This window comes from Astatotilapia calliptera, chromosome 7, assembly GCF_964374335.1.
Source record: "Astatotilapia calliptera chromosome 7, fAstCal68.1, whole genome shotgun sequence".
Taxonomy (NCBI): domain Eukaryota; kingdom Metazoa; phylum Chordata; class Actinopteri; order Cichliformes; family Cichlidae; genus Astatotilapia; species Astatotilapia calliptera.
The window spans coordinates 25,437,429-25,455,268 of record NC_137428.1 but is presented as its reverse complement, the minus strand read 5'-3'; the positions used below and the strand labels follow the sequence as shown (position 1 = coordinate 25,455,268).

Here is a 17,840-nt window from a genome sequence, read left to right as displayed (position 1 = left end):
TGGCATTTTAATCCTGAAGGAGACTACAAATTAAAAAAACAAAACAAAAATAAGATGTAACACTTCCCTTCAAGGGAACAAGTGTACCTGAAGTACATCACCAAAATACCCCATAACAGAAACACTGGGTCCTGACACTGTCGGGGTCAAGGGTTTCAGTCTTTCCTTTAATTTGTCACCCATGTTGCATCTATCTACACATGCCCCCGCACACAGATACATATTTGGAGCGAAGCTTCCTTTGTTGCGCACTCACTATATTATTGATGGTTTCCTATTGAAGGAAGCAGAGACTGTAATCTATCAGAGTTTCCTGTGTTCCCTTCAATAAAACCCAGATGTTCAGCTCAGTTCAGAAAAGGTACCTGGAGGCACGTACACTGAGGATCTTAGTGGTAAGCAGCTTTATGCGAACAATCTTTTCTCTGTTTTAATGATCTCATAATTACATAATTCATTTTATTTTGATGTGAATTTCTGCTGGGTCAGTAGATCAGCAGCTTGTTTCACTGGAGACTGTCAGTGTCAGTTACTTTGACTTAGTGACAGGTCAACTTGGCAGTGATGAGAGCTGAACTACTGAAGCGCAGTGCTGGACGGCTCTTTCATAACATCGCAGCACCGTAATTAAAGTGCATTGCTGATCGTTTTACCTCGCATAAAATTCGTTGTGCATTAAGCAGCGGAACATATCCTGTATTTATGCATACTAAAATAAATGTTACTACCCGTGGGCTTTTGAAGTTGATCAGATTTATATTTGTGTCAACTTTTGCTTAATACCTTTTTTCTTTTATTTTGTCTTGTGTTTTTAAAGAGGCATTTAGCATTACTATCAGCTTACTATTTAGGATACATGGATTTTTTGGTGCTCAATATATCCCTGTCATGAACAAGATTAATGGCTCTTAAAAAGAAACAGCAGCAGATTAGATAGTGGTGGCTGAATTTAGATTTATCATGAGCACAGAGGATGTGGCCAAGGCCAGAAATGGCTCTGACTGGAAGTCACAGATATAGGGACAAACATTCAGGAAATTAGGTGCCCATTGGGACATTTACCATATATCCTAGGCTGACAAGACTGTAAGTATGTGTGTGTGCATGTGCTCCTCACTGATGAAAACCTCAACAAAAACAGGATAATTTTTGAAGACACAAAGGAAAAAGGTGGGGCACATGTTCCATCCATCCCATCCAAACAGCAGGGATAATAATAACACATTATCTGTAGAGTAGCTTTTGTAATGTTGTTTGACTTCAGCTGCGTCAAATATACAGCCTGTGGATCACAACTGGCCAACAAGCCAGAACTGTCCAGTCAGCAGTGGCGTGTCTAGAAAATTTTTGTTGGGGGGGCCAGGTAGGGGCACAGATTTGGAGAGAGGTGGCAGATGTAATTGGCAGATAATGTTTAAAAATAAATTCTACCAACCGTTAACCATAATTCAATAATCCTGTAAACCTAATAACTGAATGCGCTTTTAACTCTTATTAGAATGAGATTTTAACCACTACGGTGCAAAGTTTTTAGATACTGCGTTGATAAAGTACAAGAGATACAATCAGTGCTTTGTCAGTGTTTACTCAGCATTCAAGGACAGCAATATTTGCATAGTATTTTTACTGACATATAGTGCACATATGTTTTGGGCAAAAACATTTTTAATATTAAAATATGAACATTTGTAACAAACAATTGACAAATTAGCCAGTTCCAATGTAAAACTTTATCTGCCTGTTAAAAAAAGAAGATAATCTTCTCACAAACTGGTGTTTGATTTTGAAACAGGAAAAAAGTGGAGAAACAAATGAAAAGACTAACATTTGAATAAAACCTGAAAGCAAGTAAATACTTTCTATGCTGCCTTATCGTAAACTTTGGTAATATTGATAAAGAACAACACTGGCTGATGATGAAATACAGTCAGCTGGCATGGTGACACTGCCAGTATTAACCTGCAGGGCTGGACCGGGACAGAAAATCGGGCATTTTGACTACAGACCGGCCCACCAGGTATTAAAGCCATAAAGCCTTTGAATGAAAACAAATGCTGTTGTGACAGTGATGTACAGTCTTGTTGGTATATGTATGATTTCTATACATTTTACGTCAGATAAAAACTTTGGTTGTAAGATTTAGAGTTACCAGCTGTCAGCTGCTTAGAAAAGGATCCTGGGGTTATTTGTCTCTCAGAAACAGTTCATAACTTCCCTTCAACTCATCCATGTCACCTAAAAGGTAAACCTGTTTCTCCATCACCTGTTCAGCTCTGATGATTCAGTAAGGACATCTCCTGGTTTCATCTTCATGTTTCCCTCTCATCACATAACCAAACCGATATCATGACCAGCAGCTTTACAGCTGTGGCTCCAGCAAACATCAGCTGATACTAGAAATTAATATTAAATAAATTCTAACAACAGCTGATCAAGCTTAAACGTGCTGCTGTTGTTTAGAGCGACATCCGCTGGTTTCCTCTTTCTGGCGCAAAGTGGGCGATAAACAAACAAGAGAGAAAAGCCGATCAGCTGATCATTGATCAGTTTAATGATTGAAGTAGCAACAGGGGAGGCAGGGGGAGAGAATGAGAGAAGAAGAGGCAGCTGTGCAGCATAACGACAGAATAACTCCAGCTTTGTGTCTTTTTTTCATTATAGCGAAAGTCCGGGACAAACTGCGTCTCTTCTCAGCTCAATACGAAACGTGTAATATTTTCTCTGAATGAGGGACCATTCCATTTTTTAAGGAGCCGTTGGCAACTCTACTAACTAACCTTATGAATAAAATAAAGTTCACTATCAGTAACATCATAGCACCACCCAGCTGTATAAAAACTCCGTCAAGCTGGCTAGATCGCAGTACGAGTTATTGTAACTGACGGTAAAAAGTCAGCACAACGAAAATAAACTCCACCTAAACTTGGTTTATATCTGACCCAGATAGACTGCAGGTCATAACTTCTTACCTGGAGTTCAGTTCACCTGACACTCGGACTGGCGGCTGCCTCGGGTCTCTCCTCCTGCCTCCCCTTCCCTCATCCACCTGCTGGCCTCTGTGGAAGCCCCGCCATAGCCACCACCAAACAACTGAGTTATTTTTACACATCGACCTGCATCTGGCCAATCCACCACCTCTCATTGTTCATGCCATTACAAAAAAAAAATAAAAATAAGTCACCGCCCGATGGCCAGTCCAGCTATGTTAACCTGCAACCAAATCTGCAGCTCCATACAGCAATGTTACGACTTAGATTATATCTTATAACTCATAACTCTTATGTTAGCTGCCCTCAGTAGCATACTGTCTGAAATATTCGACGGCTGCAATAATTCTTTAAGTGTTATTTTTTCCTTGGTATTCTAATTTCACCGAAGTTTACTAAACTCAACAAACTTAATATTACTTACCGGGACATTGATTCTGTCCTCATTTTCTTTCACCGAAAAATTGTTTCCTGCAGTGCCGTCTTTCGTGCTTGGCTCTCCTACCTTTGCTAACGTGATGCACGTAGCGCAGAAGCCGATGCTGCAATCACTTACACTCGGATATCTCAGCTTCACCGTGAAAACATAATCGGACATTTGATATTTGATTGAATTTTATTGTTTTGCCTTTGGGGTGGCACCTGGGGTGGCCAGTCTGGTTGGGGGGGGTGGCCTGTGCCCCCCCAGGCCACCCCGCTGGACACGCCACTGCCAGTCAGGACAGCTGGATGGATTTGCAAAGCGTGAGAGGTGCAGTGCCCGAGGGGGGAGATTTTGCACGATTTTGCATGAGGAAACATTCTGTTGTAAATTAAAGATGGATCAGTCATTAGAGTGGTTGTGGTCGCTGTCAATTTAAACAGCCAGATGTGGGAATCTTCATCGGTTTTATAGCCTTCTTACTGATAAAGACATTAACCACCTGTCTCATCATCTTTCTACCAAGTAAAAGCCATGAAACTAAGCGCCAGTAAACTGACTGATAAACATTGCAGATGGTTTTTCATTTGTTTTGTAAATTAATGGTTTGATAATACTGGCATTGGTGCTTTTGCTCACATTAAACTAAACTAAAATGAGCATGATACCCCTTTTGTATCTAATTTCACTGATGGGTTGCTTCTTTGGCCTAGAGCCTGGAGGAACGGTGTAATCGTATCCTGAGAAACATGGAGGCCTCCCTGACAGCCCGGGATCGCGTTGGCATCCAGGATTTTGTTCTCCTGGACACCTACACGAGTGAGACTGCCTGCCTGGACAACCTGAGGAAACGGTTCCACGAGAATCTAATTTACGTGAGTCTTTCCTGTGTGGTGTCATTTTGGGTAGCCTTTCACTTTCGCTTACTCTAATTAAACATTATGCCCTCAACCTTCAACCCCACAACGCCCTAATGCTGCGTTGTCTTCTGCTGAATCGGGCTCTGCGTGTTGCTGAGTCAGCAGCTCTGGTTCTTTTCATTTGCAGAGTGAGCACTATAAAGGTCAGTGCTACCCACTGGGTCATGACAAGTGATTAACTGAACTTATTTCTTTTGCTAAAATTACTTATCATTGTTAAGCTACATGGACAGCACATTGCCGGAAATCTTCTCATAATGTCACGTAATGTTCAAGGAAAACAATCATCAAAAGCAAGAGTTGCAGACCATAAGTTATTTTCCTTGTCTTTCTCCACAGACTTACATCGGGACTCTTCTCGTCTCAGTCAACCCATATAAAGAGTTAGACATCTACAGCAAGAAGCAAATGGATACCTACATGGGAGTCAACTTCTTTGAGCTGCCGCCTCACATGTAAGAGTTGTTTCTGGCATGTCATTTGTGTAGACTGTACATAAAAGATGTACTTAGCTACCGTGACGTCAGTGGTTTGTGGATTAGCACTCTGAAACTTCAGATTGGCCTTTTGACCTTTGATAACTTTGACTTGATCATGTTTTAGAGAACAGGGTGGTGTTTAAGGGATCAGCTAACGCTACCTAGTTTGGTTAGCAAGGCGCTTCTGTAGACTGGGTCGTAAACTGATATTGTTTCCTTCATGACAAAAAAGGAGCACAGACATTTCAAACTGCAATCCATACTATTTATCACATAGTTAAGGTTACAGTTTGGACTCATCCACCCTGGTACTGTGTATTCAAAAAGTTATCACAAAACCACAAACACTGCTGTGCTTCAGTAAAGTGGCTCCATTTAGCTGAAGGCAACAGCTAGTCACTTGTGCTGACATCCACCATCATCCATCCATCTGTTCATCCATCCATCTGTTCATCCATCCATCCATTTTCTGCCACTTGTCTAGGCCTAGCAGTATAAACAGAGTCCAGACCTCCCTCTTCCTGGCCACAAGAAAGAAACCCAAACCATTTTTTGTTCCAGGCTGTAAATGTGTTTAATTCTGTTCTAAAGCTTCGTGTGAAAATTCAGTTTCTTAATGATCAGATTTATTTGGCATGCCTTTATTCCATATTAAAATATCTCAGCAAATGAAAGAACAAATGGATTTATGATTCCTGGCAAATGAATGAATCCTACTGTCTTTGCAAATCCCTGACCTACCTGTAGATCACGCAAAGTTGACATTTGGTTGATAGACTTTAACCATCTTGACAATTACCGAATGGACATTGATGGTCCCCAGAAGACTGAACTGGATGATTGTAATACATTAATGTGAGATACAATATGACTAAATCAGCCTCAGTTATTGCATTTTCTGGTGATTAGTAAATACAAGTACGGTAAAATGAAATCTTGAGCACTGTTAACATGTAACTGGTAGAAATACCATGTTAGCAATATGACTGTGAATATGCTGACAATCACAAAAGCATTATAGCTCAGCTTCAAAGAACTCTTTGACTTGATGGATTGCCTCATCTTAAAAATAAAAAAATGTGATTTTGTTGGCCTCTGACCTCTCGCTGTGCTTTCAGTTATGCGCTGGCAGACAATGCCTTCCGCACAATGATGTCTGAGTTCAACAACCACTTCATCCTCATCTCAGGGGAGAGTGGGGCCGGAAAAACAGAGGCCTCAAAGAAAATCCTTCAGTTCTATGCTGTCAGCTGTCCAAGTACCAAAGTCCTCAACAATGTCCGTGACAGACTGCTTCTTTCCAATCCCGTGCTTGAGGTCAGTGTCCTGTATGTGCGTGGTAAAGCTTCTGCTATGCAAGATCCTGTGCAGTTTTTTTAAAACACAATTTCTTCCTTGTTTTGTTTTCAAATTTCAGGCTTTTGGAAATGCCAAAACCTTGAAGAATGACAACTCAAGCCGCTTTGGAAAATATATGGACATCCAGTTTGACCACCAGGTAGACAAATCTAAATCATGTTGCAATGCCTAAGGTGAAACCTTAGGTATTTAGTCTTCCAAATTATAAAAAACAAAAACAAAACAAAAAAAATAAAACTCGTGTCTAAAACCTTAGGCATTTACTACATGTTAAAGATTACCTTTTCACTTTCAGGGTGGTGCAGTTGGGGGTCACATTCTCAGTTACCTGCTGGAGAAGTCCCGCGTGGTCCACCAGAACCACGGAGAAAGAAACTTCCATATATTCTACCAGCTGGTGGAAGGAGGAGAAGAAGATCTGCTCCGCTGGCTTGGTCTAGAGAGAAACTGCAAGCACTACCGCTACTTGGTGCAGGTCAGGGAAATAATGCACTACATTCATGCTGCTTATAACCCCCCCCCCCCCCCCCCCCAAAAAAAAAAGCTGACATCTTTACTGAACTTTTTAATTGATTTTTTCAGGGGAATTGTGCCAAAGTCAGCTCTATCAATGATAAAAGTGACTGGAAGACGGTACGGAAGGCCCTGTCTGTTATAGACTTAAGCGAAAGTGACATTGAGGTGAGGATGCACATTAAGTCTTTGTACAGTCTTTGTGTTGGAGATTAATTTAAAACCATTTATCTCTGGATTTCATACAGAACCTCTTTGGAATAATTGCCAGCGTGCTCCACATGGGAAATATAAAGTTCGAGGCAGATGCTCGAGGATACGCCATGCTTAACAACAACCAGGAGATGCAATGGGTGTCAAAGGTAAAATCCAAGAAAACAGCACGTAGTATAAACAATTTGTCCCCCTTCATGCAACTTACTGATGATACCGCGAAGAAATTTGATGCCACATGATTTGGTTTTCTATTCTGGTTGCAGTTGCTGGGGATTCCTAACCAGGTGCTACAACAGGGCTTAACCCACAGAAAGATCGAAGCCAAATCAGAGGAGGTAGCATATACATTAACTTATAAAATAATTTTAACTTGCTTGAAATGCTAAATTACCTTAATTGACATTATTCTGATCTTAAAGGTATTTAGTCCTTTCTCTGTGGACCATGCAGTGTATGCCAGGGACGCCCTTGCCAAAGCCATCTACGGCCGCACTTTCAGCTGGCTAGTCAACAAGATCAATGAGTCGTTAGCTAACATGGTGAGCAACAAAGCAACCCAACTTATTGTTCTCACAGAAAGAGGGAGTGATTTGGGCTAACAAGGTTAGGAAGCAGTCCTGAGGTAGTCTACTGACAGATTTTGAATCTGCACACATCTGATTTGAATATCTGGCAGTCTTTTTGGGCACAGTGTAATTTTATTGGCTCAAAGTAAAGTCAGCACATGAGCTTGAAATGCTTTAGAAGTGCTTGTCTACAGCATGTCTGATCTCAGTGTTAAAACCCTGTCCTATTATATGTGCACTTCTATATAAAGGACTCCTCCAGGAAAACCGTGATTGGACTTCTGGACATCTATGGGTTTGAGGTTTTCAGTGTAAACAGGTGAGATCATGCACAGAGAGACTGATTCTTCAGTAGAAAAGGTGTCAAATTAAAGACAGTGACAATGACTAATTTCTGTTTTATAGCTTTGAACAGTTTTGCATCAACTACTGCAATGAGAAGCTGCAGCAGCTTTTTATCGAGCTGACCCTGAAATCAGAGCAGGAGGAGTACGAGATGGAAGGAATCGAAGTAATACGATTATTCAGTCAATTTGCTTCACATATGTGGGCTCAAGAACAGCTGATTTACAAGAAGAAAATAATGTTCTTCTGTTTTTTTCTCTCTTTTACACAGTGGGAGCCTGTGCCATATTTCAACAACAAGATCATCTGTGATCTTGTGGAGGAGAAATTCAGAGGAATCATTTCTTTACTGGTAAAAAAAAGGCATCACATCAAATACTGTGCTGATGAACCAAAACATGCCATAATTCCCGCTGTCCTCTCATAGGATGAGGAATGTTTAAGGCCTGGAGAGGCCACAGATCTCACCTTCCTGGAAAAGATGGAGGACAAGATTGGTGGCCACCCTCATTTTGTCACGTGAGTTTTTACAGGTGACATGTGGTGAATTAATGTTGTCAACAAACAATCAAACTACAAGTATAATACAAATCTACACTAACTACATTTCCTGCAGACACAAACTTGCAGACCAAAAGACGAGGAAAACTCTGAAAAGAGGAGACTTCCGCCTCCTCCACTACGCTGGGGAAGTTACATACTGTGTTGTTGGTAAGACGTTAAATACTATTGATATTTTTTTTCTGTTATAATGCCACTGAATTAGTCAGTGTAACAACAGAAAAATGCTGAAATGCGTCAATAGTGTCATAAACCCGGCAAACTGACTACATGTTTACAGACGTACTACAGAGCAAATAGCTTCACTCTTGAAGCTTCTTTTTGTTCTTTAAACTTTCAGGATTCTTGGACAAAAACAATGATCTTTTGTATCGAAATGGGAAAGAGGTAATTTAACTGTTATGTAATTTAACCCAGTAAAGATGACAGTTTGGTGGATGGTGATTCCTCATTACAAAAAACGTGACTTCTAGTAACCCTATTAAATAATGCAAACAGGAACTGAAATGATGCCTACAAATGTGTAACTGCCTAACCTTTTAGATGCTCACAGTTTTCCTGTTCTCCTTAGGTTATGCGGCAGTCCAAGAACGCCATCATCAAACACTGTTTTCCTTCTACTGAACCGGATAGCAAGAGGAGACCTGAAACTGTAAGAGCAATACAAGATATAGAAACTCGGTGTCTCACCAATGTCAGTGAATTTAGGAGTAATCGGCCACTTTCCTGTGACTCCTCAGGTAGTGACTCAGTTTAAGAATAGCCTGGTGGGTCTGACTGAGATCCTAATGATGAAAGAACCCTGGTACGTCCGCTGCATTAAACCCAATGAAGCCAAGCAGCCAGGTGAGGCCTTGAGTATCAAAAATCTGGTATTTCAATAAAGAGACATCCTAGTCAGTCTAGATTTAATCAGCACATGCTGCTGCTGACCTCTTAGTGTTGTGGTGTCTCCTGCAGGACACTTTGATGACGTGTTGGTAAGGCATCAGGTGAAATACCTGGGACTGATGGAACACCTGAGAGTCAGGCGTGCTGGTTTTGCTTATCGTCGCAAATATGAAGTCTTTCTCCAGAGGTAGCACGCTGGCACTCCTCTAACCTTCAGTTAGTTACGTTAATCTTTTTCATGCAAAATGAAAAACAAAAACAAAAATCAGGATTCTTTTGTCTTCTGCTAACCTTCTGTGCTCAGGTATAAACCTCTGTGTCCTGACACTTGGCCCAACTGGAAAGGAACTGCAGCAGAAGGTGTGAGGTGTCTGATCAAACACCTGGGCTATAAATCTGATGAGTACAAGATGGGAAGGTAGGCAGAACGGATGAGTATCATATTTCAGATGGGTACTGCTGACTAACCTGGAAAAAGACATTTTTGGAAATCTCTCTGTTTGCCTTCATCGCAAGGACAAAGATTTTTATCCGCCACCCGAGAACTCTGTTTGCAACAGAAGATGCTTTTCAAGTCTGCAAACACAAGCTGGGTGAGATATTGCGCTGAAAATGTATTTTTGTTTCTATAGTAAACATCAACAACCTTTTCAACCTTTTAACCTTTACTGCAGCAACAAGGATTCAGGCAAAGTACAAAGGCTACAAGGTGAAAGGAGACTATCTAAAACAGAGAGAGGCTGGTAGGCCATGACATTTGTTTATAACCTATTAGTTAATGGTCCAGAACCATCTTGATTTATCAGCTCCTACTACACTTAAAACACGTTAAACAAACAATGTCTTGTCTAATCAAAATAGCCACAAAGATTGAGACCTGCTGGAGAGGGATGATGGCTAGGAGGGAACGTCAGAGGAGAGCATGGGCTGTCAAGGTCATCAAGAAGTAAGTTAACATGTTTGACAGTTAAATGGCTGCTGATGCTTGCAGGACGGTGTAATGGCTGTGAGAGAGCCATTTGGGAACTTTTATTAAGTGAGGTTACCGATCTATTGATTTGTTCCAGGTTCATTAAAGGTTTCATGAATAGACATCAACCGGCCTGCACTGACAACAGCGAGTACCTGGCCTTTGTGAGGCACAGCTACCTCACGCGGCTCAAGGAAAACCTTCCCAAAACCATCCTGGAAAAAGACTCTTGGCTCACTCCTCCTCCTATATTGCAGGAAGTGAGTGATATTTAAATGTCAGGCTGCATTTTTTGTAATATCACATAACAGAGCCCGTTCAACACTCCTGTTCATCCTCCAGGTTTCCCAGGTCTTGAAGAAGATCTACATTCGCCACATGGTGAGGAAGTACGTTCGAGGGATCACTCCCCAAAGGAAAGCACAGGTACAATCCGTCGTACGTGAGCAGGAAGTTCAATAAATGTATAACATAACCTAAACTTGCTCTGCCTGTCACCAGTGTTTTTTATACCTACATTCTTGATTTCTTGATTTTCTACATATTTGTCACACTTAAATGTTTCAGATTATCAAAGAAATCCTAGTATTAGACAAGCATAACTTGAGTAAATACATTTTTTTTTTCATTTATTAGGGCAAAAAATCTCTCCAAATCCACCTGTCTCTATGTGACATTGCTCCCAAACCTAAAACTGGTTGGATTAAGGTTCAGGCTTTGACTAGACCACTCCAAAACCTTTATCTTGGTTACTTTTCTGAGCCACCCAGAGGTTGACATGTTAGGCAGTGGCTCTCAGTGTGGTTCAGTGAAGTCCCAAAGCCAAAAATATCGCTTTGTAATTCTTTCCAAACTGATACATGTCAATGACTTTGTTTCTCATTTCTTCTTGGGTTTCTTTACATCATGACATGATGTGTTATTTCTGGAAGCAGTTTGTGCAACAGATTTCCAAGGTTGATCTTAAAATACTCTCTGTTAAACATCTTCTTTGCAGCTGCTGTTAAAAGCACAGACCAGCGCCTTGTTCAAAGGGAAAAAAGAAAACTATCCCTTCAGTGTGTGCAGACCATTCGCAGACACCAGGATCTGTAAGACTACAGTACCATTAAAGTGGACTTACATGCATAAAATAGATAAGACTACAGTAGTTTATGTGATTTGAAATGGAAGACAGAATATATAACACTAATCTGCTACAGTTTGACGAATGCATGGACTTGTTTACTGGCAATTATTGTTGTTTCTGCAAACCCTCTCCTGCTGCTAAATATATGATGGACTGAGCGATTGCTGTTCTCACTGTTCTCACTTTGTTAAGGTGCAGAAGATATAAGCATCAAGGTGCTTCAGATGATTCAACATGAGAAAGTCAAGGTAAATTATAATATTAGTATTTAGTCAGCACACTGTCTTTGACGTGTGTGTGGTTGTCTGTTTGTTTGTTTTTTCACCTTCTCTGATCTTTGAGCGGGACCTCCACAGTACAGCGTACCTGTGGTGAAGTACGACAGGAACGGGTTCAGACCTCGACTCCGGCAGCTCATCTTCACCCAGGAAGCTGCCTACCTGGTGGAAGAGGCTAAGATCAAACAGCGGATAGATTACAGCTCACTGAAAGGTAACAAGTGAGGAGATAAAACAAAGAAAACATTGTTATCTGCAGTATATAAACATACAGTTATTTTATCAGTATTTTAAGGTTAACCTTGTTTTTGCAAGGTGTGTCAGTCAGCAACCTCAGTGACAACTTCCTGATTCTTCATGTCACGTGTGATGACAGCAAGCAAAAGGTACCTGCACACCGCTGTCCACAGCCATCTTAAAAGTTTTAACATTATACCGTTTATACTCTACAGATGGGCAACCAATAAAATGAAAAACAAAACTCAAATGTTAAACCCTAAAGTGAGTGGATGTGGAAGATCATGCTGTAGGGAGGGCCAGGGAAGGATTACCACAAATCAGTACAAAGTTGTTCTAAGTGGTCACTGTTACCCTTTGGTCAAACATTTCTGTACTAAAGCAGTGGTCTCTTCCAGCGTGATAATGCATTCAATCAGTAGGACACAAGAGTTCGCTAAATAGCTTAATAAATATGAAAATGATGTGAATCATTTAGTGTCTGGACTTCACAACCGCTGGCACCATTATTAAAACACCAAGGACATTTAAAAACATTTTGGAGTGTTTTTCTTATAATAATCACTTTCAGGTCTTTAAATTTAAGATGAAAAATATCCAGTATATGTACAAAAGTACTGGGCTAACTACACATTACAGCTTGAGGAGCCATGGAAACCCTCACCATGAAGCTCCCAGTGCAGTTTTTGTGCTGATGCTAATCCCAGAGGAGGTTTGGAGCGTTGCAGTTACTGAGTCAGGAGAACAATGGCAAATTTTATGGAACACGAGCCCCAGCAAACCTGCTCTGTAACTTAATACAGTCTGTCATGGATGAGTCACTGTTGATCCTTATGGAAGCTTGTTTCTGCATCTGAATTTTTTTCCTACCAGTAAGTCATAATTTTGTATTACTATCTCATAATTTTAATGTAAGAACCCAAATTTTTATGGTTTTTGTCTGTTTTTTGGGGTCGGTTTAAAAAAATTTTCTCAGTAGTTTGAGTTAGTAATTCTCAGCCCAACACTCAGCCTAAATTTGAATTGGTAAGTCAAAATCTTAAAATAACAATCTGAAATTTGGACTTTTCAGTGACAAAAACAAACATTCATATTTCCTAAATGCTTCCACTTTTGTTTAAATACTTAATAAAGCTGATCTTGGGATATCTAGGAAGAAAGAAATTTCACTACCTGACTTGTTACAATGGTTGGGTCCTATTATCACACAAGTGTCACACTTGAATTCAGTGAGCTCTTTAAAACAACCTGTTATTTCACAAATGTTTGTAAAAGCTGACTGTGGTAAAGGAACTGAAAACACCTGAATTCAAAGATTAAAAGATGTGGCCCGGTACTTTAGTCCATATAGCGTACGTCAAATATGTCTAAAGAAACTGTTGGAGAGACCATAAATTAAAGCAGTTCATGTCTGCCATTTAGATTCCAGAGGAAAAGTCACAACGTTTAACAGAGCACTGATTTGTCCTTTCAGGGTGATCTGGTTCTGCAGTGTGACTTCCTGTTTGAAGCCTTGACTAAGCTGAGTGTTATTGTTAACAAGCAGAACTGCATCCACGTGGTGCAGGGCAGGTACAGAGTCTGCATCGTGTGTGGCAATATTTGAATTTGAAATATGAAAGTGGTAAAAATCATAAATAATAAAAATCATAAATAATCATAAATAATTATATATATATTTTTTTTTAAATGCAGCGTGCGGTTTGACATTCAGCCGGGCAGAGAGGGGTTTGTCGACTTCAAGAGTGGCCAGGAGTCGATGGTCTACAGGGCAAAGAACGGCCATCTGATGGTGGTGAGTCTGTAATTCAGACAATGACAACTTATTACTGAAAACACGAGCAACTGACTGAGCTCTTTGTGTTTTTAGGAGTCAACAAAAACCAAGTCAAGATGAAGATCCCAGTGCTGTGGGATTAATGGTGCTCCTTAAGCCTCAGAGTTGCAACAGCCATGCTTACCCTGTAATCCTGCTCAGTGGCTATTTACATTATTAAAGGCAACTTTATACTTTTGCATCTTCATTAAAATGTTATACAATGAAGTATATTCTGTTATTACCCAAATGCTGCCAATAACTTAGCTGTAGAAAGTTCTTACTTACAATGTCAGCAGCTCTCCGTGTTCATGATATTTGGATTTGAAATAATCTCTATGTAAACAAACAGATTCATGTATGTACACTGTATTATATATACAAAATATTCATAGAATTACTTGATAACAGTAAAGAAATATATGTGTGCAAAGCCATGACTGTAACATTTATAATACCTCAGTCATGTTGTACCTTTATATTAAAACATCCTTGTTGTGGCAATATTGTCAGATTATGGTTTAGTCTAGCAGAGGAAACTCCAATGAATTGTGCAGATTATGTTTATGTAGTACATGCTGCTATTACGCAGTTCTGAAGTACATTTACAGCACGCTAACTCAGTCAATACAGTCTCAGATACGAATTAAGCCACTCTCTAACCTGTTTTTCTTAGATATGTTATTATCAGTGTTGGGGAGTAACGGAATACATGTACCGCCGTTACGTATTTAGAATACAAAATATGAGTAACTGTATTCCGTTACAGTTACCGTTTAAAAAGGTGGTATTCAGAATACAGTTACTTTGTTGAAATAAATGGAACACACTGGGGTACTTTCCTGTTTCATTTTGTCGCGGGTCAGGACTGTTTGGGTTTTGTTTGACAGCTACGTTCCTTTGCTCCAGGCAGCGTTACGGTTGCCATGGTTACAGGGCGACGCTCTCTCTCTCTGCGACTGTGTGTTTCCTGGGTGAGAGAGCGCCTTTTCGTTGTTGTTGTTGTTGTTGTGCTAAGCTAACAGGCAGAATGCTACAAGCATAGCTCTAAAGAATGTAGCATCATGGGCAGTGTAGTCCGTGCTGCAGGGAGAATGGACTGCCATACACGTTATGTGTCTGTGAGCGCTAGGAGGGAGAAAAAGGGGAGTGGAAAGGTACGAGCAGTCATCGAGCAAAAACGGGAGCTGGAAGCATGTAAATATAATAATAACCACTGCAGCCAAGAAGAGTGCCTGACGAGCCCAGTTGTAAGTAAGCTATTAAGACTCGACTGTACACTGTGTTCGTGTTTTCCTCCGAAAACAACAAGTTCCGTTGGAGCAGCCTTTCAACGCCTCTCTCTGTCTGTCGCAAGAAAAGTTGACCCACACAACAAAGTAGAGCTATTTTTCGGCTACCAGCCGACAGGGACCCCGCCGTATTATGCTGGGCTTACACTGTGCGATTTTTTCAGTCGCGCGATTCAGCTCCTGCTCAAACTGTACGATTGACTCGCAGGGGTTAGAAGTTCATAGGTCACGATGCAGGGTCTCACACTATACGGCCCGATGCTCTGATGCGACCTGAGTGCTCACACTGTGCGTCCATAAAATGAAGGTTATAACAGAAATTCTGTCGCTCGCTCTCCCTCTCCGTCTTTCACTCACACAGACACACCACCACCATCAACTTTGCTAAATTGCTAATGAAAAACATTGGTCAGGCAGCTTTGATAATAACTTATTATCAACACAATGATAACATCACGCAGACTGAAGAAGTCTAGGAGGCCACTGGACCAGCTTGACTTCCTGGTCATTAATGTGCGTCAGTGTGATAACTCCAAAGGCCGGAGCTCCCTCTACTGGAGGACTCATGACCCTACAGCAGTTTTACAGCTACTGCGTTTATAGTGGTCCCTCGCTATAGCGCGGTTCACCTTTCGCGGCCTCGCTGTTTCGCGGATATTTTGTGCGCAATTTTTCATGCTTTTTCTTTCCCTTTCTTTCCTTATTTTACAGCGCTTTGTGTTCTGCGTCCTGATTGGCTGTAGACCACTGTCAATCAATCTCGTGCCGTGTCTCCTGCACAGTACAGAGCGCGTTCAGCTTGTCAAATTTACATAAATCTTTGATCGCCAGCAGTGTGACTCTGAAGTGCTGTACTGTGTGTTTGTAAGTTTTCTCCCCAACAAACACAACAATGTCGATGAAACATTTTTGCACCGTCAAAGGCACCTGCGGGTGTTTTTGGTTTCATTCTATAATACTGGACTTAATTTTCTACAAAGGTTTGAACTGTCACAGGCTGGGTCTCTGACCCAGCGCTCTGAGTTCATGTTTGTATTTGTCTCATTTTGTTATGTGATTTAGTTTGTGTTATTTCCTATCTGCCTTTAGTTTAGGCAGTTATTGTTCCTGGGTTTTCTATGTTTTGGGGTTTTGTATTTATTCATCACATATTAGGTCTGTTAAGTTGTGTTGTCATGTTTTAGTATTTCCTGTTTTATTCTGACAATGTCATGTGTTCTTTGTTTATTGTATTTAGCTTTCCTCTCCTGGGCCCTGTTTCAGGAAGCCGGTTTAGTGGAAAAACTGAGTAAGTATACCCTGAGTTAACGAAAACTCTGGTTTTTCGGTTTCACAAAGCGAGTTCAGCTGAAGCCTGAGTGAGTCACTATGACGACACACGCCGTGAAGCTAACCTGCTCCCTAGCAGGTTTACTACAACTAACCCTGACTGTCTCCGCCCCTTTGTCGGAAACCTGACTGTAGGAAGTGTCAGACATGGCGTGCCCCTTCCTTGAAGAGCCAGTAGATCGTGAAGCCCAAATTCTCCGCAGAGCTCTCCGCCGGGAGAGAGTGATCAGATCGCGTTTGGACATTTTATCATTTCCTGATGATTTTCTGTGCGAACGTTACCGTTTCTCAGCACAATCTATAATTTATTTGGATAACATCCTCAGGCCATATATTACGCATGTGACACATCGCGGACATGCTCTCAGTTCTGTACATATTATTTGTATTGCACTTCGGTTTTTTGCAAACGGGAGCTTTCTGTATAATATTGGTGACGCTGAGCACGTTTCCAAGGCTACCGTCTGTCGGGCAGTCAGGAATGTTACAGTTGCACTGAAACGTCTCCTGTACTCGTCTGTGGTGTTCCCCGGTCATAGACCCACAAGATTTATCAAAGAGGGATGCCACAAAATTGCAGGTATCAGGATGAACAAAACTTAATTTATGATGTGGTGATACTTGGACTACTACTTAAATTGCACATTTATTTTCAGGGTTCCCAGGCGTGATTGGCTGTACAGATGGCACTCACATTCCAATCATTGCTCCTTCAGTAAATGAAGGAGACTATGTGAACAGGAAGTCTTTCCACAGCATTAATGTACAGGTACATAGTTCCCTGTAGCATTTCAAACTAACAAATTATTTCATCATAGTAATGGATGCTAATTTGTGTTCTCTGCACTGTGAAGATCATATGTGATGCTGCCAACATTATCACAAATGTGGAAGCCAAGTGGCCAGGCTCTGTCCATGACTCACAAATATTCCGTGAATGTACACTGAGCACAAAATGTGGACATGGTGAGTTGAGAATACTTTAAAATATATAAAGACCAATTGCTTCAGGGACATTTGAACTGAAGTGTACCCTTCTGTCTTAGGAGAGTTCACTGGCTACTTGTTTGGTATCCATGTTTACCCTATTTGCTCACCCCTTACCCTGACCCTGAACCGGGCCCACAGCAGCGATATAATCTGGCTCATTGCAGGACAAGAGCCAGAATTGAAATGACTATCGGAATGCTTAAGGCCCGGTTCCAGTGCCTGCAAAGACTCAGGGTCACCCCAGAAAGGGCATGTGACATTATTGTGGCATGTGTGATTCTTCACAACATTGCCACAATTAGAGGAGAACACTGTCCTTCTGAACCAAACATCAGCAGTGATCCAAACCATGAACATCCTGACCCTCCCACGGACATACAAGATGGAAGAGCAGTCAGAGACACCATATGTCACAATCATTTCTTTTGACCCATCACCTCAACATGTTGAAAGAAGAATAAACAGATTTTTTGTTCAACTGGCTTTATTGGTCACCTGTGTTTCCTGTACACAAAGTATTAAAAGATGTAAACCTCATAAA

The 17,840-nt window shown here is 41.0% G+C and overlaps 1 protein-coding gene across 1 annotated transcript; it reads left to right on the top strand.

Annotated features, from left to right (window-relative positions):
* Positions 1 to 338: 338 nt before the first annotated feature.
* myo1hb (myosin IHb) lies at positions 339 to 17,840 on the top strand. Its single transcript, XM_026173834.2, has 34 exons — positions 339 to 395; positions 4,122 to 4,283; positions 4,668 to 4,783; positions 5,926 to 6,124; positions 6,225 to 6,305; positions 6,462 to 6,641; positions 6,749 to 6,847; positions 6,928 to 7,041; positions 7,159 to 7,230; positions 7,315 to 7,434; positions 7,713 to 7,780; positions 7,867 to 7,972; positions 8,078 to 8,158; positions 8,234 to 8,325; positions 8,423 to 8,517; positions 8,708 to 8,754; positions 8,939 to 9,019; positions 9,108 to 9,213; positions 9,328 to 9,445; positions 9,563 to 9,676; positions 9,775 to 9,851; positions 9,933 to 10,001; positions 10,120 to 10,204; positions 10,326 to 10,488; positions 10,571 to 10,654; positions 11,226 to 11,319; positions 11,550 to 11,605; positions 11,714 to 11,849; positions 11,951 to 12,021; positions 13,347 to 13,444; positions 13,568 to 13,667; positions 13,743 to 16,268; positions 16,966 to 17,275; positions 17,356 to 17,840. Exons 1-32 carry the CDS (start codon positions 339 to 341, stop codon positions 13,767 to 13,769), a joined length of 3,168 nt encoding a protein of 1,055 aa, XP_026029619.1. The 3' UTR covers positions 13,770 to 16,268; positions 16,966 to 17,275; positions 17,356 to 17,840.